At 38.5% G+C, this 23,238-nt stretch overlaps 1 protein-coding gene across 1 annotated transcript; it reads right to left on the bottom strand.

Annotated features, from left to right (window-relative positions):
* Positions 1–1,517: 1,517 nt before the first annotated feature.
* Positions 1,518–15,736, bottom strand: LOC128742283 (ubiquitin-conjugating enzyme E2 G1). The gene is made up of 3 exons (XM_053838606.1): positions 15,304–15,736; positions 3,796–3,898; positions 1,518–3,559 (listed from the first exon to the last, which is right to left on the bottom strand). The coding sequence occupies exons 1-3, from the start codon at positions 15,347–15,349 to the stop codon at positions 3,205–3,207; spliced, it is 504 nt and encodes a 167-aa protein (XP_053694581.1). The 5' UTR covers positions 15,350–15,736; the 3' UTR covers positions 1,518–3,204.
* Positions 15,737–23,238: the final 7,502 nt, after the last annotated feature.

Genomic DNA, 23,238 nt, shown 5'->3' with positions numbered 1-23,238 from the left:
GTTTTAGTGGGTCTGGATCCTCACACCCCATTAGCGGGGTCAGGATACCTAACCCTACACCCTGAGCTGTCTTCTCAGGTGTCTAATAGTACAATAGTAACGTATCTCCTAAGGTGCTCAGCAGATTTCCCTACTCGTGAAAAAGGGCTAGATAGGTCTCGTCGTCCATCACAACCGCCACGTCACGATTCGCCCGGAGAATCGTCTGAACCATCTTATTCACCCAAGTAACATTTTTGTTGCGTAATAGCTTATTAAACTATTGTACAGCTAAAATTCCCCTGGAACAAGTGCTTGATAAGCTATTAAACAACAAAAATGTTACCTGGGCAGTCGCTGCCGCTGCGTCATTGCCTACAGCTCCGAGCCCAGTGGATGGGATTGCCGATTCCTGACATGTATGTCCATGTTCGCCATGTACTGTTTTATTGTTTAGCCGGTTGCACCGACCTCCCGGCCAAGCGCACGCAGCGATGTAGCCAGTTTTCTCTCAGTCTTCCTCTTCAGCATCCTTTGGAGCTTCTTGTCGTTCAGGGTCAGGGTCTCAGGGTCCGGTGTCCAGTCGCACGATGTCCGTTTTCGAAGCGGCGGGGTTTCTTGAACGCGCACACTTTTGAACGGAGTAGCTTCACTGTTTTTGCCATCACGGTTAGAGTTCAACTGATAGAGCTGTTGGATTTTTTTTTGTAACGATGGTTCTACAATTGATAAAGGGACGGTAAGGGAAAGTAATGAAGGATTTTTTTTGGGAATCGAGGGGAAAGAGTGGAAAGGAAGGGGGTAATAGGTAGTTACGCTTAACAAGTTGTTGTTGTGACTCCTACGTTTTGTCCAATGCTGGAAGGTGCATGGGTCGAACCAAGCTATAATCTGAAATTATAACCGGATTCGAACCCACAACCTCCGCCAAGGCATGTGGCTCGCTGGTACCCTTAGTTAAGTGATTTTTTTCTAGTCACACAGCGCTTTTCATCTTTTAGTCTTGATATTGAACTAATATACATTGCATACATTTAGGCGCATTTCACTATTTTCAAGAAAACTAAAGGCCCAAACACAATGCATACGGATTTTACTATGTTGCGGCAATTTGACAGTTTTTCCATGGATTTTCTGTCAAATTTCCGCAACGTAGTAAAATCCGTATGCATTGTGTCTGGGCCTTAATAGAGTAGACTCAAACCGATTAGAAGTTTGGCCTGCCAGGATCAATTTCCGTATGCTGTGTATTCGTATTCCCTGCAATACAGCAGGAACTGCTAACTATATTTATAGAGGTACTAGCCACTTTACTAACACTATACTATACTATACTCACCAGGGTACTAGCTAAACTTATCATGTCTATTAACCCTTAAGACAATATAGTGGCAATATAGTTGCCACTGCCTTATAAAGGGTTAACCCTAGAGCAGATGACAACTGATTTTATTATTTTAATTACAACCTGAGGTAAAAAACAAACAGAAATGAGTTCGGAGGTCAATAAAACAAGAATCTAGTTGAAATTTGCTTAGGCTTTTGTTTATTCCTTACTGTTCATACGTATGCTATGTGTGTATGTGTTTTTGCTTTACTTTACGCTTCTATCGCAATAAACTGTTTCTATTATTACACCTTGATTGTTCATCTCAATCATCCGGTCCGTCAAGTCTTTAGATATTCAGCAGCGTTGTTTGCATTACTTAAAGTAAGTCCTCACCTGCCAATATAGTGATTTATTTATCTTGTAATAGGATTACATGGCTCTGCGGCGTTTTAGCGAGTGAAAATTGAAAACATACAACGTTTGAAAACTCCGTTGAATGCATTGAACCAGGCCAAACTAGGAGACATATGGAAATTCCTTATTATATAGAGTAAAATATAAGTGTTTGAATCGTCATATTTTATTTATACAGTTGAACTTAACGGTATTTGCTTGTATTTTGTTAAACGAGGAAAATAAGTGCCATGCCTTTAAAAATGACATACTTAAGCGGTTGGTGGATTGTACAAAAAAGCTATTTTGAAATTTCAGCAGAATTATTTTAAATCATAGACACAAAATAATATTTGCGACGGAAGTTTTTACTAAATCAGTTTGGTTTGGTTACACTTTACTTGCGTTTTAGTTAGCGGAAACTTCATTATTTACAAGCTCAAATGTTCAGTGGTTATTCGTAATCTGAACAAAGATTTTCATCACGATAGGAAACAGAACTATCACACAAAAGTTGCAAATTTTACTGTAATTTAAAAGCGAATTGTAGTGTACTTGTACTCGAAGAACACAAAGTAAGGAAATTCAAATTTTATTTAGAGCAAATTATTTAACTTATGGTTAGTTTCAATCTCAACTGTATACTGTCTCTGCGATATGGAAAGCTGTGAATACAAGGGAGCAGTCGCATTATGGTTCCGCATTAATTTGGCTGAGTTATTCTTTTCCTAGTTTGCCTGTGCGTCTTCATCAAAAGACCTGCATTATACAACTTAAAAGCACATAATTTAGTTTTTAGCAGGAGAATCGAGAGTTGTTTATTTCCTGAGTGAAGCTTTTCGACGATCACTTGAACCTTTCTGTTCTGTATTAATTCGACTGTCATCTTTCCTTCCCATTGATAGTATCCATGCTATAATCCATTGCAATGCTCACATCACCTGCTGGGTACATTCCTTCGATATCAGAAATACGAACATTTCGAGAAGCAGTTAGTTTGCATAATTCAAGTTGTTCATTAATTGATTTGCAAAACTCGTTATGCGGTATGGATGTAGCTGCCTCTAAGAAAGAAACAGAAGGTTTTCTCATTTACATTTATTTGCAGGTGACACAAATTGAACTGAGGCTATCGTTCAGAATTACAAATAAAAATTTTCGCTAATAAGGTTGTATACAATTGATTCGCATGATCCTCGTAAGTTCGGTATAAAATATGAAAACACAATGTATGCTCAAAATTGTCAATTTGAATACACAATTTAAAAAATGAAACTTTGATTTGCAACACGAACAATTTTCGCAGCCTTGTCTATTTGCCTGGCTTTTGCATACAACCATACTACTTTCATTGTTCGGGAAAGAGGGAAAACCAATTATCAGCTTCGTTATTATCATCCATTTTCCACATCAAAATTTTCTTCACAATCATAATCTTTTCCTTTTCATTATTATAGTAATAATTAATTATTTAATAAATATAAGATTATTAAAAAATCCTACTAACAATCCTCTTGACTCTTCCGTACACATCGTGCCACTTTTCGTTTGAACTCTGGATACGCTTCCCGCCATTCCTTGGCGGCATCCACGTTCGCCGGTGATTCGTCGTTTGGATCGGCCAGCATAGAGATCACCGATATCAGGATAGTTTCCACGGTATGCACCGGCAGCCAACGCTCAGATGCCTTCTCGTAGCCCCATTTGTCATCGCCCGGTTCATGCAGAATGCTGATGCATACATCTCCGTTGCGGTCGATATTCGGATGCCAGATTTCTGTGACAAATTTCATGCGAGGAGGCCGCAGCGGGTACTCCTTCGGAAAGTGCAGGTGTGCCTTGAAGAAACCACCCTCACTGTAGGAGAAACGGAAAAAGATTTTAAAGAAAGAGTAACTATTTTTTAAACTTAATAACGTTCTGCCTAAAATTATAACTGACAAGAACACAACTGACAAGAAAAATTAATTTTTTTGTGCTTTATTTCAGCCTGTCTATGGTTGCGTATAACAGAAATGAAAAAAAGTCAATCGTTTTGCTCGGTATATTTGGGAAAACCGCCCAACTGCAAAGTGTTAGAAAACAATACTTACTAGAGCGTATCCGGAGGTCCAATAATAAGTACTTCCCATCTGAAGATATCATTGTCGTCGATCAGACCAGCCGAAAATCCTTCTACGGGGTTCTTGCTCAGCTCTGAAAAAAAAGATAATAGAATATTAGTTAAATTCATATAAATTCAATTGAAAAATCATATATCTCCAAATAATCGAGAAAACTCAGGCGCTGCCTACAAATAAACGCTGATTCCTTCTTTTTCTTCATTCTTTAGCGGCTTTAGAGCTAGACCACTCGTTGCCAATTCCTTAAGCCACCATACACTCGCAAATTAGCTACGACCAAGTCGAACCATCTAGTCCCTTGAGCCCTTTTATTGCTCTTGACGGCGAGGCCCTTGAAGACAACATATTTTACCACATTGTCATTCATACGGCACATGCTCGTATGTCCTATAAACATGCTTATAGTCTCAAGTCTGTAGAGGACTACAACCGGTCTGATTAAAGTTTTGAGTAATAGTAAGCTCAATTTGCAACTTGCAAGTGCGTCGTTGAAACTCCTTAACTACACGTGTTGTATTTTGCGTTCTAGTTCACCCTCGGCAATAGTCGCTGTCCGTGGGAGGGGAATGTTATCCTCTCTTGAGCTTTTGCATCTCATATATTCATAAATATTGTAATGAAATATTATGTGTAAGCACGTTGTTTTCCTTAAAATTTGGTATGTAGTAGTACGGGCCCCCATAAAGCCAATATTGTCTTACGACCTTAGAGCTTGAAGCACACCTTATTAGGCAGCGTTGACTAGCCTTAGGCTGCGGCAGTTACAGTACAGCAATCAAGCAGACCGACCTTTAGTAAATAAGACAAACCTCTCTTTCCATCAAATGCTCCGGTAGTTTCTTCTCCTCCCAAGTCCTAGAAATTATCCAATGAAGTACCGTTGCAATTAGTTCTTTGCTATGCTTGCTATTAGCTTTATCGGGAGTCCGTCCTTTCCTACTCTATTTATTTTCAGCCGCCCGATTTCTCGCTGGATCTCCCCGAGGTAAGGAGCCTGCTATCGCTTTTCGGCACTTCCAAATGAACCAAATACCACAAGCCAGCGCATATATCGTTCATGTTCTCGTTGATAGTGCAAAAAAACAAAGCCTTGGCTATAAACGCTTGGCCCTCATTTATCGACATACATTGCAGCCGGTTATTAGAGTATTGCAACGATCCTACTGCTTTTCTATGGTACACATTTTTTGGATGTAATTGAGATAAGGAGCTTTCCGGGACTAAATAACGATGACTCAGACCGCTATCCTGTCGTTTTTATAATATTCATGCATTATTGTTCAACATTTCGAATACTCATACAGAGAGAGCTATGCGTTTCAATGGGTCCAACGGTAGACAGCTGACGGCATGGCATCGGAATACATCAAGAAGGTCGATCAGCTAATCGCAGAACAGCAGAAAAAACCGAATATCTTAGAATGACAGATGAGAAGTACCAAGTCAAGAGTCGGGAGCTGTAATAGACAGTGCTTGAATATGCTTGGTTGACAAAATTAAGGGGCATAAACATTTTAAGACCACATTTTTGATTCATTTCAAATATTCTTTGGAACGGCTTTGGACATACATTCTCAAAATATTGATTTTTTGATAAAGGTATTCAATAAAAAAAATTAGATTTTTAAAGTCGCAAAGCTCCTAAACCTATCCCATAAAAAAGCTAATTCAATTAACGATGGATGGGTCTGTCAATGAAAAGCCATGCCAAGCCTGTAGGAACGTGCAAATTGCAATCCTTCCAATTTTATATTAGCGGGACAACAGATTGAGAAGGTGCCTATCTCGGTAGCCAGGTAATTCCAGAGGCTGGTTCCAAAGGTGATATAGACACAAGGAGCAGGAAGACCACGGTTGCCTGTGTGGGTCTTCGAAATCAATCAGATCACTACCGACCAAACACGTGGTAAATGGGAAAAGCAACTAACTAACTAACTAACGCTAAAACGTGACCATACCCGGAAAAACTTCAATTGTTAATTAAATAGCCAAGCTACGACGCGTAGAATCGTGTGGTAAATGCTCTGTTTAATATATTTTCAGAAAGCGACACGCTATATCGTGGGGTTTACTGTAGTCTGACTTTTGGACTAAATGGCAAGAATTTGAATTAATCCTCACGTAACCTTTAAAAACGACTGGAAATATATATGGGAAACGTCTGGCACGGAAGGGGTAGTATTCACGACAACAATATCAATTGAATGTTTTTTTTTCCTGTGTGGACTCATCACTGCGACCAAGTATAGTTGATCTATTGTGATATCGCCCGGATGTTTGCTGTATGACCTGCACTGTATTTCTTTTTGCTATAATCGCTATTGAATGAGCGATATGTCTATTATATTTTATGCGTGCTTATGTGTATTGGGGTTTACCCTTCCTTCAAAGCTTGATCTACTTTACCCACTTATTCCTCACTGCCAGTACTATCCCATATAAATAAATGATGATGATGATGGTCCCACCTCATACCCCTACAACGGTTTGAGCGGGACGATTTATCTAATTAAGATATTTATGATATAACAATGTAGCCAGGTGATAAAAACAAATAGCGAACTGGCTTCTAATACAGACATATCAAACTTTCAAGTGAATATCAAAATTTCAAAAAATGTCCAAGGCTAGTCCAAAACGTTTCCAACCCGAAAATTATCTGGACTTGATTAGGAATCGAACCTAATATTTTGAGCTACAGCTGGTCAGAATTGGTTCTAGATAACGATCTAGAACTACGAGGGAGATCCTGCAGTCTTTTGGTACTCGGTACCGTCGTGAGCGATGGTATACGAGTTCCAAAGTCCACAAGCGAACCCAAGCCTGTCCAGCTGCTGCTCCGAACCCTTTGTTCAGGACTTTAACCTGATCATTCAATTTCAAGATTATCTATGTCTGTTCTCGCGCGCGTGGCTCAAACATGTGTAGTCTTCTCTATACTTTTTAAATTAATAATAATAACAATTTTAAATCCATCATCATCAGTGAACATGATAACTTAATATATCCAAAAAATATACAAAAATTAAAAAAATATACAATCTTCTTGAATCAATACAAAAAATAAATCAAATTACGTCTATAAAGTAGCTTTAATGTGTAAAATACATAGCCTTTTGAATTCTGCCATTGTTGCTGCACGTTTTATTTGTCGCGGCATCGAATTAAAAAAGTTAATTCCTTTGTACAACAGAGAGTTCTGTGATCTTCCAAACAAAAAATTTGGTGTTCTCGCATCTTCCACGTTTCTAGTGTTGTACGTATGCAAATCACTTCCCCTTTCAATTCGATCACACAAATATCGAGGCAGCATTCCATTAAGAATTTTATAAAGAAACACCATTGTCAAAAAATAAACTCTTTGCTTCACAGAAAGCCATTGCAATGCGTCCAGCATAATATGTGAGGAAGTGTATCTATTACATCTTAAAATTAATCGCATAACTTTATTTTGTAAGCGCTGCAACTTCAATATTTGTGTTTCGTTTGCAAGGAACAAGATGGATGAACAAAAATCTATATGCGGTGAAATGGTTGACTTATATAAAAGAATTTTACTACTAATTGTCAATTCATTTTTTAAGCGGCACAAAACACCGTACTTTTTCGCCATTTTCTTGATGACATTATCGATGTGAGACTTAAAATTTAACTTGTCATCAATGATTACTCCAAGATACTTTAGTTCATTTACGCGATCAATTGCCTCACCATCAATTACAACGTTTACGTCTGGTCTGGAGTTGGCTGAAATAATCATATATTTTGTCTTGGTAATGTTGAGTTTAAGCTGTTTAAACTTTAACCAATCCGAAAGATAATGTAAATCTTGGTTCAGAAGTGTTACAATTTCATTGGGATCCTTAGCCGCAATGAATAGAACAGTGTCGTCAGCAAATAAATTCATGTCGCAGAACCGTAAAACTCGTTTCATGTCATTTATATAAATTATGAACAAAAGCGGCCCTAATACACTCCCTTGCGGTACACCAAGTGTATTAGCTATGGACTCAGAATTAAAATTATCAAAGCGAGTCTTCTGAGTTCTATCACATAAATAGCTTTCAAACCATTTATATGCTAGCCCTCCAATACCAAATCGCTTCAAGGTTTGTAACAATAAGGGCCTGGAGATTGTCTCAAACGCGCGTTTTAGATCCAAAAATACAGCAAGAATAGTTTCTTTAGCTTCGATTTTTTCTTTCCATTTTGCTAGTACCAGATTTAATGCAGTTTCGCAAGAGTGTCCCTCTCGATACCCTGATTGCTCTGGAATTAACAAATGATGACTGTTTAAATAATTCATTAGCTGGCCTTTGACAACAAGTTCTAGGATTTTCTCTAATGTGTGCAATATGTTAATAGGACGGTACTCTTCGGCTTTATCCGTTCCATTAACTTTGGGAATAGGAATCACAAGCGATTCTTTCCAAACTTTAGGCACGTGCCCAGTTTGCAACGATTCATTAACAAGATCCAGCAAGTCGCGTCCGATGACATGAAAGCAATCTTGTATTACTTTTGCGTTGACATTGTCGATACCAGCCGATTTCTCTAAAGAAAAACAAATATCCTTCAACTCTGCAAAAGTAATAGGGCGAAATCCATCAAATCTGATATTAGAAATCGGCTGTATTATTTCGTGAGGTTCACTGACCAAATCAATACTTTGATTGATCAGCTGAACACTATCAACGAAATAACTGTTAAATTTATTCGCTATTACTCGACTCGATTGTTCTTCAGTGCCATTGAAAGTTATGGAGCGCGGGGAGTTATCTTTACATTTCATTAACTGTTTTAAAATTTTCCATAACTCTTTGCTGTTGTTTTGATGGTGATTAGTCTTCCGTTGTATATAATCACATCGAGCCTTTTTCAAGGCTCGTGAATATACGTTACGCGCGACTGTGTATCTACTCCAATCATCACTACTATTACTTCTACGAAACTTCTTGTACTTTTTATCTCTTTTCCGTTTTAAACGTGTCAGATCTAAAGAGTACCAGTTGTTCGTATTATGTAGTTCCACATATTTTTCAATAACAAGCTTATTGGTACACTCTTTCAGCGTGTTGGTAAGAACAGCTGCCTTGTGGTCCACATCACCAGTTATTGGAAGAAAATCCAAGCTTCTCGAAACAAGCTGAGACACTGCCTGCTTCGAATATCTATTCCAGCACTTTATCTTTACTTTATCATCACGGGTTTGGTCATTCTTGATCAAAATAAAAATTGTCTCATGATCTGAAATTTTGTAATCGGCCTCTGTAACAGAATGTACCATGTCAAAGTTCGAAAACACGTGATCAATTAACGTTCGACTGTGTCTGGAAATTCTTGTAAATTGGCAAACTGTTTGTCTAAAGTTGTAAAAATCTGCTAACTGCTTTAATTGATTCGAATTTTGTCCACTAAGCCAATCAATATTAAAATCACCAGCAATAATATTTAGTTTATTTAAGTCTATAAAATTATCCCACCAGTTGTCTAAAATTTCTAAAAAGCGCTGGTCACTTGAGCTAGGGGAATGATATATTATTCCATAATTTCCAATCGTCATGCCTCTTTCAACTGAAATCCCTAGAAACCAATTATTCTCAACAGATTCGTTTGTACGAATGTTGAATTTACTTGATTCCCTGGCGTAAATAGCAACACCACCAGTATGCCTGGAATGCGAAAGGCAAAAAGCAACTTTATAACCCGGTATACTATATTGGTTAAAGGCATTAGCGTCCACTATATGAGTTTCAGCTAGTGCTACCAACATTGGACGTTTCATTTCTACAAGATGTCGCAAAGCAACATAATTTGTAGATAAACCAGCAATATTCAGATAGACTATTTCTAATTTCCCATCGCATTGCAATTCCTTTTGTTGCTATTTACTTGACAATATGTTGCTCTTTCTTTTTTCATACAGTCTCCGATAAACCGGACACTGTGAGCTAGATGCTGGATGTTTTACGTCCAAATTCATATTAAGTTCTTTATTTGATTTTATACAATTGACGCAATTAAATTCAGTTGAAGAGCAATCGGATGTTTTATGATTTCCACTACACTTAGAGCATGTTTCAATATTAACACACTCCGTGCTTTTGTGGCCAAATTCTCCACATTTAAAGCAACGCAAAACATTAACGGCCTCTTTAACAGGACACTTATCCCACCCGATGCCTACTTTACCAGCATTCATCAAACTTTTATAAGTGTCTTTGTCAACTTCAATTACTACATTATATTTGTTATATTTGAAGCGTGGATTTTCATATTGCGCAATTATTTTTATTTCATTAATGCCGATGTTCTCGTTTTGACTCTTAAGCAAGTCAACGAAAACATCGGGGGAATACTGATCACTCATTCCTACAATTTTAACCTTCGGTTTAGCAATTGTAGGAATAACAGCGTTAAACTGTTCACCCAGATTGCTTTGAATGTCATTTTTCACGACTTCAATGTCATCCCCTATTGCACACTCAGCAATAATCGAACCATTTTTCCCGTTTCTAAAGTTACTAATTTTGTGTTTTTTTGGATCTAATGTTCTTTTTAAAAAAGATCTAGTATCTTCATTAGATTGAGAAGACTCAACCGGTTTAATTACAATGACTGGTCGAGCCTTACGCTTCTCTTTTTGCTGGACTTTATTTACCGTATTCCCGGATGAACTCGCTAACACACTCGCGTAAGTTTTATTATTACTAGAAAAAACCTCGTCATCAGATCTATAATTGTCAATAATCGGCTTATCACGAATAATTAAAATTTTCTTACTGGGATTTGAGTCCGATTCAGAGTGAACCGTTCGCTCATTTCGCGTTCTTTTCCTACTCATTGCGGCTACACTAATATCCCGACTCATGTTATCAATAATAGTTTTTTTGAAATCATCCAGCTTTTTGGCAACACTGGCTTCAATGTTTACCATACTCTCACGAAGAGATTCACTGATAGATTTCAAAATACTATCGATACCATTAGAAATTGCACTATTTATCTGGCTTTCAATTTCGCTTTGGCTGTGTGCAAGCGACTGAGAGACAGATGATAATTTACCTATCATCTCAGTCAGCTCACTACAGACAGCGTCATTTTTGCCACCGTTATCTTGGGCTGATAAACATGATGCACACTTAAAGACAACATTTTCATTATCATTTACGATTTTCGCAGCAATTTTTGTTAGGGGCGTACAAACTCTGCAAAATACAGATTTGCATTTACCTATGCAAACAACTGGATCGTCGCTGGCCCGAATTACATTACCACATGCTGCACAATCCATCCCGACTTGCATACACATGCACGCCGGCTGGACTCGTCCAGCAGCAACGGCAGACACTCAAGGCAGTGAACAATGAAAAAAACACAACAATGAAATTTCAAGCAGCCGCCGGCCGTAGCGTCTACTTTCATAGGCACTATGTACGGCGCTGGTTTAGAATTAAACCGTTGATAAACAGAATAAATCAAAAGTATGCAAAGAAACTTTTACTTATCTGTCAATATCACTAAAATTGCCGTCAGATCACTGCAACAGATCACTAATAGCACTTGTTTTCACACAATAAAGCTACTTTTAAACTAGACACAAATGATACACAAGCTACCATGTTCACCGTATCATCAATATTATAGCCGTCCGAGGACTCATTCGTTCCTGACCAGTACACTTAACTATAGAAGGGACTTTTGCATTGTCTAGAGTGGGTAAATTTAGAATTCAGCATGAAGGAAAAGTAAATGAGGTGGGGGGCCTAAAAATTAACCCATGCAAAAGTCACTTGACATCGAATGGCTTGATTCTACTAATATTCGAACCCACGACCACTCGCTTGTCAAAGCAGACTCCGTAACCTTGCATAACCTTATTTATTTTCCGTTACTAATGACATTGATTATCCTTGATGTACTGGCAATCTGCTTACTGACAAAACGGCTGTAGCAGCCAGATAGAGGGAGCACTTCCTGGTTCCTGACGTTGTTGAATGGAGAGAAAAACACGGTGATCAGCAGTTATAGGATAGGAATTGTGAGCGATGCCCAAACTTTGGAGCCACCAGCACAAGAGCAGCTTATGAAGGAAAACAGAAAACTGAAAAATGGTATGGCTGCTGGAAAGGACGGTGCCCTAGACAAATTTCTAAAAACAGTGGTAGTATGAAACAAACCCCCGGATAATTGCCAGGATTTGGGAGCAAGAATATAAGGTGCTCTTCTGTATTCCGTTTTCTGTTCTGTAGACTAAAACCGTTAGGGGAGACGTTCGCGGCGAGTACCGAACTGGTTTTCGTGAGGGCACGGGTGTTTACCTTGCGTCAGTTACTAGACAAGTTCGGGGAATACAACTTGCAGACTCATCATCTGTTTGTGGAATTTAAGGCGGCATACGATTCAGTCGAACGAAATGAGCTTAGAACATGATTTTTCGGCGAACACTGAATCATGCATCAGAATAGCGGGTGAAGCCTCAGCCGCTTTCGTAACGTTGGAGTGCAAGGAGATGCACTCTCTAACTCCGCTATTTAACACTCCTTGGAAGGTAGAACACGAAGAACAAACGTGGAAAGGAACGGGACTATTACCACGAAATCTCACACGCTTCATGGTGTTGCGTATGATGTCGATATCGTCGGAATCCACCGTAGAGAAGTGTAAGAGGCCCTTTAACCTTTTAAATGGGAAGCAGCCAAATTGGGACCTACCATTAACACCGCCAAAACGAAGTACATTGTTACTGGCAGGGAACGTGGAAATTCAAATAGTGTTGGTATCGAAGTAGAGCTGGTTGGGGAACGATGTGAAGTAGTGGAGAAATTTATATACTAGAAAGCACGATTCGCTGCTGCAATTCGTCATTTTACTTCGTGGCTTACATCGTTGTCAGGTCATGCGTTAAACGCCCACAAAAGCTCCCGGTACCCCTTTTAGGACATCATGGACACTAAAAGAAGCTTCGACAAGTGCTTAAGGCACGGGAATGACGCTTCCAATACCAACCTGTACAAAAAAACGTAGCCAACATAAAGCGGGCCCAAGCTGACAGCTTCATAGATGGGCTCAAGCTGACAGCCGAGTCGGATGTGTAAATTGTTAAATTTTGTTAGTTTTGGTTCGATTTTAGCCAAGGTTTTAGCCCACATAGCCAATGCCAGGCAGGCAATTGATGCGAAATACATGAAACTGTTAAAATGGTTAGTTAAACTCGTTTTGCGAAATTGCTTTGCATTTGCCGCCTTTTTCATGTGAGCAACGAAAATGTGACGTCATATCAGCCCCCTGGCTTAAGGTCATTGAGCGTAAAATTCTGCGATCAATACTTTGTGACAAAATGGAAAATGAAGTGTCACGTAAACGCAGAACCACGAGCTGTATAAGGTATGCAAATATTGGGGATCTAGTGAAGGTATATGAGCTGGGCACGTGACCAGAATGCTCGACTTGAGAACACCTAAAACTATTTTTCGCACAAAAACCGAGAAGCCGTACACTTCGGGGCAGACCCCGCACCCAATGAATGTGCGCTGTCAAGGACGATGCTCGTTCAGTTGGTGTTCCAGGGGATTGGTAAAAACCAGCCCAGAACCGGCAGTGCTGGAGACACTTATTTCGTTCGGCGCAGGATCGAGAACGGATCGTCCCCACTAAAGTAAAGTTAATAGGTAGGTAAGTAACGACATAAATAAATTTGATTACTAATTACTACAATTTATTTAAACTCAACTGGACTTTGGACACCTAAAAGCATAAACGTTAAACTTTTTTTGTGGTAGATGATTATCAGTCTAGGTAAACCTCTGAATGCTCAGGCCACGTTGGATTTATTGTCAGAAAAAAAAGAAGCTGAAACGTTCAGGGTAGGCAAACATTCTTTTGTCTACGTTGATAACATCCCATTTTTACCTGCCATGAACTGTTAAGCTATCAGTAAGAAGCAAGTAGTAATTCTCAGGTAGTAACCAGGTAACTGTAGTTAATGGTGGTCTACTATAACTGTAGTTTAATGGTGGTCTGCCATAAAATCTAAGGTAAATTTTGGCAGTTTGGTAAACACAAAATTTCGCGAAATCTCCCTCAGCCTTAGCAGCCATGTAGTGAAATTTGTAGAAAACATCCTACATATAAAACATATTTTTGGCTCTAGTTTTCAGAAGGTCTCATAATGCATGCAAAAGGGTTAATTATGCGACCTTTTGAAAACTAAAGCCAGATTTTACGATGTTTCAAATAGTTTGGCACAAAGCAATAGAAAATTGTCGATACCTAAGCGTTTATTCAAAACATTTTACTCGTTTTTTTGCATTTATATCTAAATTTTACTGCTCTGCGTTTTTTCTTATTCTTAATCTATTAGATTGCAATTAACTTTTCTATTAGAAATAGGTTGATCTTAAAACAGAATAATTCAACAATCTGGAAATGAAAAAAACAACACATGTTCCACCCTGTGAAACCGTCAGATCATTTTAAATCATTCGGCATTGATTTTTATTCGTTGCTTACCTATTAACAAAACTTGAACACGGATGATATTGATTGTTTTCTCGTTATACAAAAATAAAATTTCACGAGTTATTTATAATATTAAACAGAACAAGCAAGAAATGTTTTTTTAGAAAAAAGTTTGCTGCTTCTATTATTTATTCTCACACGAAAACTGCTATAAATTAACTTCATCGACAATTTCCTATTCTTTAAGCAGTATATTTCTTTTCATTGATCAATCATTGATTCATTCCATCATAATCAATTTTAAATTTAAACAGTTAAAGACACTTAAAGGATGTAACTTGTAACAAACCAAAATAACGGTATCTCACGGTTTATATGGTGTATTAAATAGTTCCTTTTTAATGTACCAGATGTATGAAACTTTCATCTCAATATTCTAATCTGCTAATAACAACCCGATGTTGAATTGTTTATCTGTCTTAAAATAGAGGCAGATATTGATTTTTGCCCTGCCTTTGATTTGAACTTCTCTTCGTTTTTTACCCTCTGCCTTTGCTTTCGTTCGTTCTCGAATGTACATTCTGGATTTGATTCACAGATGCAGACAAAATGAGAGAAGTAAAAAAGTAATGGAATGAGGAGTTAATTGACCACTCTTTGTGCGTTTCGATCGGGACCACTGCTGTGCAAATGGTCTATGCGTAGATTGGATGGATAACCTTTCCGAGGACACCGAACCCGACAGTATCTCAACCAAAGGAAAGCAGAATGAACTGTCAAAAAGCATAGCTATTTTTAGTCACCGCCCGATACAAGATGGGGCAAAGAAGTGCTGCAAACCCAAACCGAAGGAAAAGGTGGACAAGAAAAAAATGCAGGAAAAAACCAGACGGTATAATTTCCGTCTTCTTCTGTTCCGTTTTCCTTTAACTTCCTAGATAAGGATCTTTCAAATATTCACTAGTACTTTGAGTAAATTATCACGTAATTCGTCGGAATATGCATTTTCACACTTACCTGCCAACTGTTTTTTCAGCAGAAGTGAAGACTGAGGTTCTGACATTTAAAAGCTGAAGTGTTCTCTGGTACACTTTTCTCTAAAAGATACAACACACTGGACCAAAATGTCGAACAGACAACTTTTTTGCTTTTTTTCCAAACCACTAAGCCCACAGACGGAATTCACACTGAGCTGAAAAATACGCCTCCTGTAGAACTACCCGGATCAATACAGCTGCATCAACTACACCAAAGGGATAACTGGACCACCGGAAGAGCACTGTATTTTACACAAAATATGTTTTCCGAGGAAATATTCAACAAGATCAGCACAATTAGTTAAAGTTTTACTCTAAATTGGAACAAATTTATTGCGAAAACTTTCGATGGCTGCCTTTTGAACAGGCAAACGAAATGAAACGGACGAACGAATAGACGACGATGCTGTTGAACGGAGAACGAAGCATCAACTGTGGCAATGATTGAGCAAATGTATGAGTGTATATGTATTACCTACCCGACTGTCATAGCACAATTGGCTGCACTGTATTTCGGTCTTCCGGTTTGAATCACCGGCCCGCGAACTCGAACCGCTCGAGAATCTTAATTTTTGACATTCAAAACGTCAAATACATACTTTCGATAAAAATTGCACGTTTATCATAACTGAGCACAAATTAGACGATTTTAACCAGATTATGCGATTTACAAATGAAGATAGAACTAACAAAAGGGCGAATGCAGGCGTATGAAACTGAAGGGTAAAGAAGTAGCTAACATCTTTTTACGCTTCCTACACGTCCGACACAAAAAGAAAAAAAGCAAAAAAGTAACTTTGTTCGGGAGCTTACCAATACAGATTCATCCGAGGCTGAAGTTAGAGCGGGCTACTCACAAATACATTTTGTCCGAGGCAAAGTTTGTTGTGGGCTAGATGAGATGTTGGCTACACGAAAAATGTATGGGAATGACATTTGTGACAGCGGGGTGGGCGAATGTCGCAAGCGTAAACAAACCGAGTGAGAGTTGATTTTCCTATGCTGACCAAGCAAAAAATAACTCTCACTCGTTTTGTTTACATTTGCGACATTCGCCCTTTTGTTTATTCTATCTAGAAATGTAACTTGGGAGATTTGCCTAAAATTAAACGCGGTTTAAAGGAAACACCAATGGGTTTCCAACAGCAAAGATTACTACGCACCTTTGCAAAAAGTTACTTTTGATTACTTTACTGATTCCCTTTGATTACCAGTAATCAATCTCTTTTGATTACTATAAATTAATCATGATTACCAATAATTACTTAAGATTATCATTGATTACTTTACTGATTACCTTTGATTACCTAATTCTAGATAGAATTAACAAAAGGGCGAATGTCGCCAATGTAAACAAAACGGGTGAGAATTATTTTTTGCTGGACCAGCATAGGAAAATCAACTCTCACTCGGTTTGTTTACGATTGCGACATTCGCCCTTTTGTTAATTCTACCTTCAACTCTCACGAGGGGCAAGACACTTCATAATATTATCATATACCATGGACCCCAGTTCGTTTGACCGTTTTTAATCTGAACACTTTTTGATTTGAACCCCGCTGGTTTGCACGATGGGCAAATTAAAAATGGTTCAAATGTCATTCTCAACATGGCATCATTTGCCTTTGCAGACTATGCACATAAACACGATTTGTTTATACTGCTCTAGCGTGTTTAATCCTAATTTAATCAGTTTCACATTTCGTTTCCCAACGATTACCATAGAAATCCGATCGGAGAATAACATATTCGCTGCTTGCAACTACCAACTAAACGAGACTAAATCAAACCACCAAAACAATAACAAAGACCAGGGCGGCCAGTTCATACAAGTTTCAATATATTTAGGGTTGCTAGTTGTTCACATTAAAAACGAACCCCGTTCGTTTGCATGAGGAATCGTTCAAACGAACGGGGTCCACTGTATTAATATTAAAGCCCTATAAATGTAGAACTCTATCTAGCTTTTTACGCGGTATAATAGTGACTACAGACGGTAGATAATCTACAGACGCGCAAAGAGCAAAATTACCAATTCGACAACACTTTTTTTTTGTTTATTTTATTTAAACAGTTTTGGCAACCAGTCAGAATTGGATCAATCTTCCTATAATCAGCAGTAAGTTGCGTGAATCGCGAGGTATGTTCCGTGGAACTTCGCAAATTACGACGCATATTTTGCAAATTGAACAAGACTATAGAATTTTTTAAAGCATTATCTGATATATGGAAGGTAACTAATCCATATGTTGTTAGTAAATCAATAGTTTAAGTTTTAACATTTCAGGTAGATTACAAAACTTAGTCTTCCCTGCCTATACGAAACACAAGTTTATTTACTTTGCTCATTTGGTGTCTCGATTTGACGGTTCGATTGGTGCTTTATGCCACGCTCTTTGCGCGTCTGTAGATTATCTACCGTCTGTAATAGTGACCACTATAAATTGTGTTCGTAATATGCGAACAATCTTTTTAACAACTCTGCATACATCAAATCTGGCACTCTTCTCTGGCAATACTACCGTGCTCTTTCTTTCGTTTACGCCAAAGAAGGAGAGCAAATGTGTGCAAAATGTAAACAAAACTATTGCTCTCCTTCTTTTGCGTATAAAAGCCTAGTATCCAGCTGAAAAGAAAACAGCTCAAGAAAAAATCTTGGTATTTACTACAGACGGTAGATAATCTACAGACGCGCAAAGAGAAAAATTACCAATTCGGCAACACTTTTTTTTGTTTATTTTATTTAAACAGTTTTGGCAACCAGTCAGAATTGGATCAATCTCCCTATAATCAGCAGTAAGTTGCGTGAATCGCGAGGTATGTTCCATGGAACTTCGCGAATTGCGACGCATATTTTGCAAATTGAACAAGCCAATTGAATTTTTCAAAGCATTATATGATATATCGAGTGTAACTAATCCATATGTTGTTAGTAGATCAATAGTTCAAGTTTTAATATTTCAGGTAGATTACAAAACTTAGTCTTCCCTGCCTATAGGAAACACAAGTTTGTTTACTTTGCTCATTTGGTGTCTCGATTTGACGGTTCGATTGGTGTTTTATGCCACGCTCTTTGCGCGTCTGTAGATTATCGACCGTCTGTAGTATTTACCGAAGAAATTTTGACAACTGCAAGGCAAGCAATTATCTGTCATTTTTTCTTGTGGTAATAATTGCGCCGGATATTAATCCGTACGGAAAAGTGACGTTTAAATTCACTAGCATGTAAAAGCGCGCCATTTGAAAGTAAAACAATATTTCTCGTGAGGTGCATACTGGTAAAGAAACCGCAAACGGAAAATCTTTTCTTTAGCATGTCTTGGCCTATCTTTTTGCCCATTTCTTTTCAGGTCGATACTAGGCTAAACGAAAGAAAGAGCAACACTGCCGTCCAGGAGAAGAGTGCCCAGTTTTGATGGATGCAGAGTTGTCAAAAAGATGATTCGCATTTTACGAACACAATTTATAGCGTCCGCCATTATAGCGCATAAAAAGCTGGATAGGACTTTAGGTTATATTATGGGTGGGAAAGGTAAATATATTGAGGTTGAAAAAGAATTTTCATCCAGCTTTTTACGCGCTATAATGGCGGACGCTATAAATTGTGTTCGTAATATGTGAACAATCTTTTTCACAACTCTGCATACATCAAAACTGGGCACTCTTCTCCTGTACGGCAGTGTTGCTCTTTCTTTCGTTTACGCAAAAGAAGGAAGGCAATAGTTTTGTTTACATTTCGCACAGTTTTGCCACAGACAAACAGACATAACTCTTGGAAGAAAAATCAACAAAAATTATCGTACCTCACATTTAGCCTGAACACTAGCACCATCTATGATCGACATTCCCAAATATCAAATAGCAACATGGGTATCCCTCGAAGTAGTAAGAATTTTTTTATGGGGAATTCCCCTTCATTCGTCAAAAAGCGCCACTTTGACCAAACCGGAGACATTCCCAACTAAGCCCAAATTTGAAATGACGGTTTAATCGGTACGATGAATGGAAAACGAGTGTTATGTCTGTTTGTCTGTGGTTTTGCTTTCCTTCTTTGACGTAAACGAAAGAAAGAGCACGGTAGTTTTGCAAGAGAAGAGTGCCAGATATGATGTATGCAGAGTTGTCAAAAAGATTGTTCGCATATTACGAACACAATTTATAGCGGCCTCCATTATAGCGCGTAAAAAGCTGGATAGGGAAAAGTAATATATTTTCAACAGTGCCTTGCCCCTCGAACTCTTACTCGTTTTGTTTACATCTGCGACATTCGCCACCCCATCGACATCTCTATAACGAGCTGCAGTGAACGTCAGACACAGAGAACAGACATTCATCTTGGCCTCGCAACGTGTGTAAAAGCTCAGCCACCATTTTGAATGTATGTGGTAATGCCTCCGCTACGTGGCGCTCACATCACTAATAGAAAGAGCTTTGGTTGTTAATATGTGTCAATACACATCAAAGCTATCGTCATATTTTCACCAAAGCATTTAACTTGTATTTAACAGTTGCTACAGCAACTAACGTATTGTTTACCCAAGCTGTCGAACTTGAAATAAAGGTAAACATTTAGCAACAATAGTAACTATTGTAGAATTCCTGTTTAATCCTTCGGAGAAACTGTGTTTCTGTATCGGTCACCAGCTATTGGCAATTTTGGCAAAGAGGCTGAGAATAAGCCGCGATTTTATCAGCCACCACCTTCGAGAGCAATGAATCGCAGCCAAACCGGCGCACCGGCGGATATCGTTGATGTGGTGCAGGTCGGTGTTTAAAGATGAAAAGTTCACTTTAGTACTACCGCGACGGGGTCATGCTACGTGTAACGATGAAATGGAACGATGCAATGTTGAAAAACTCACAATACGGCCAAAATAACAGAAAATATTTAATTGCGCTGTTCAATTCGCTGTTTTCAATGTTTAGCCGTATTCAACAAATAACATAAACAAAATCGATCCGTTGCTACAACCGCTGCTAGGTTGCTACAGTAACTAACATTAGAGTTGCCAGTATTTCGAATATGTAGATTATGACAAGAATATATAATAAATTTGGCAATGCGGGTATTGGGCAACTGGCGCACACTAAGAGAGATGTCGCTAGTGTCTTGCTTAAAAGCTTACACACCATTTGCGAAATATTTTATATAAACATAATTGTCTGTTCTCTGTGCGTCAGAGACAGCATGTCCTGGCTCAAAATTTGACAGCGGGCCCAATTCAGACTGCTGGCAGTTGAGTGAAACGCAGTGCTGGCATGCTATCTCATTTTCGCACACACGCGAGATGTTGGCAGCGAAAACATCCCGATAAAAAATCCCCCCTATAGGGGGTATACTTTTCCTCCGATTTAGTAGGTTCGCGTCGGCTGAATCGCCCGATTTTGGACCCGACGAATCGGCCGATTGTTGCAACGATGCTTATATGGGAGTTTAACAGAGCGATCTACCGATTCGTCGGTATGCTTAATCGATCGACTAAAACCGACTAAATTGGCTGTTTAGTCGGGTAATGAAATAGAGGTGTCTGATGGAACTAAACGAAATAGGTTGATTAATTGGGAGATAAAATTTGTCAATATACCGACGAAATAGGTGGATTAATTGGTGTATGTAGTTAACTTGCCTACCAAAACCGATCAAATCGGTGGAGGAATCAGATGACGAAATACGTAAATCATACGAAATAGGTGGATTAATCGATGGAGAAAATTTTGTAACCTACGGAACCAGACGAAATAGGTCGATTATTCGGGACATAAAATTTATCAATACAAACAAAATAAGTGGATCAATTTGAGCATTGTATTGAAGTCTATAGAACCAAACCTAATTCTAATATATATGCTCCTAATAATGCCCTGAAAGTGGCCCTCTTCAACAACTCCTCCTGCCTCAGGAACAGAGATGCCCACCGTGCGGGATCGCTCGACCAGTTTAAAAGCGACTTTCGACTTCTGAGAATTGGCGACCAGCGGCCCAAGACCGAGTTGAACGAAGAAGACTGCTTGAAATAGCACGAGCGACGTCGGCGCAATGACAACCTGTAACAATCAGAAGGTAATTAATTGGAATCGAAAAAGCTGTTCATTGAAGAAATTTCTCTCTTCTTCGGAACATACACGAACACTTATATTGACTCCTATAGTTTAATTTCACTAACCTGCTTATCCTTCATGAAGCCAATCGATCAATTTCCTCCGCAGAACCAATCCGTTCCCATCGTGACAAAGGAGATGAACTTGTCGCAGAACCTTTTCGATTCCATGCCTCATTGACGGTGACGCAGGTCCGCCCAGATAACACAAAATCGTAATAGAAAGTTCACATTAAATCGTTTTCATGTCAATTTCACATTGGAATTGTATAATGATTAGAGTATGTCGAATCGAAGTGAACAATAAGTTGTTTTGCAGTCGTGCGTGCCTTCATATACAATTCATGACTGTGAATTACAAAGCAGTATAGACGATTGCAATATTTGATTATATTTCAATCATATATTCAGCAGTATTTAGTTGCGTGTTATAAAAACTACGCAAAATAGAATTACAAATAATTGTCAAAGCTTTCGCACGTATATCGCCTCCACTTTGGTACATATATGTTCTTATATGGCGTGAAATATAACTTTTTCGTTCTGATATGATTTCGTATATCTCAGTTGCAATCGAGATATACAAACCAAATGGTTTACTGGGCGTACGGAGTTCCTTTAAGGAAGATATAAACCGAGTCAAGAGCAGCTTGTTACTGGACCTTACCTCCATCTCCGTTGTGTGGCTCCACAATCCGATAGGAAAAAATAGTTGCACGATAATTTTCAGTGCGAAATTCCAACTAAAATAGCGATAATAAGTTACAAATTCAATGCAGCTGTCTTTTTATGTAAAGGTAAAGTAAATTAGAAGTAAACTGGCCTTGTTGAATCAGACTTAGCTGTCAAAAGATCATTCTGTACAGAGTATTGCCCCCTTTATGACTATTTAGACTACTGTGATAATCATTTAATGCAACGTACCGCATTTTGCAGTGGTAATCTGACACTAAAGTGGCTTTTAGTTTGATCTTCTAATGAGTTTGACTTCTTTTTCCTTCTTCCCCTTCTATTTCACTTCATATTCTTTGAGCGAAATCGTGTGCGAGATTCGACTGTGATAATCGTGTAAATCGGGGTAGTCTAAATAGGGGCAAATGTCGCAATAAACCGATTATCATCTGATTTAATCGTTACCCGACGGTAACAGATTAAATATACCAATATGTCGGGTGACGGAGACAACCACCCAACGCGATCCGACGAAGTCGGTTGATTAGGCTTCGTGCACAAATTACGTAACGCTTGGAGGCGAGGGAGGGGGGTCGAACTTGCGTTACTTTTTGTTACATAAGGGGGAGGGGGAGTCAGAAGAACAGTTACGTAACAAAATTATGAATAGCAAAAATAGCTACAAAACGAAGAAAGGACGTGTTGATGGCGTGAAATAGTGAATTCTCGCGTCACTTTTGATTTCGTCCAATGTAACAATTCCACCATATTGAGAAAAACGAGATCGAAGTTCTTCGAATGGAACTTTAAATTGTTTCAAAATGAAATAATTTTCAGTCATTCACTCAACGTGGTTGATGAATAATAACATTCAATATTTAACGGAGATTTTAAAAATCTAATTAAAACTAAGCAATTTTGGTTTATTATGGAAAAAGTTACATTGGACTGTTTACCATCTCATGCTGTACTTTGGACGGTTTTATTTTTCCAGGCTATTGCACATAAATTAAGCAAGATCACCGTAAAATACGTGCGTTGCCGTGCTACGCTATTTTCGAGGTTATTTTTCGATATTAGACCCAAGTAACAATTTCAGGCTGATCAAACGCTTTTATAGCTGATTTTATTCAGCCTGTGGCTGA

This window comes from Sabethes cyaneus, chromosome 3 (genome assembly GCF_943734655.1).
Source record: "Sabethes cyaneus chromosome 3, idSabCyanKW18_F2, whole genome shotgun sequence".
Taxonomy (NCBI): Eukaryota; Metazoa; Arthropoda; class Insecta; order Diptera; family Culicidae; genus Sabethes; species Sabethes cyaneus.
The sequence above is the reverse complement of the archived record's forward strand: the minus strand, read 5'-3'. Positions and strand labels throughout refer to the sequence as shown.

What these genes read in the sequence shown, in the direction of transcription:
- LOC128742283 (XM_053838606.1), bottom strand. Translation starts at nt 15,349, where the DNA reads ATGTCAGAACCTCAGTCTTCACTTCTGCTGAAAAAACAGTTGGCAG. An exon ending in GCTGAAAAAACAGTTGGCAG is followed by an intron (nt 3,899 to 15,303) that starts GTAAGTGTGAAA and finishes CTTTTTTTTCAG; the next exon opens with AGCTGAGCAAGAACCCCGTA. An exon ending in GGACCTCCGGATACGCTCTA is followed by an intron (nt 3,560 to 3,795) that starts GTAAGTATTGTT and finishes TTTCTCCTACAG; the next exon opens with TGAGGGTGGTTTCTTCAAGG.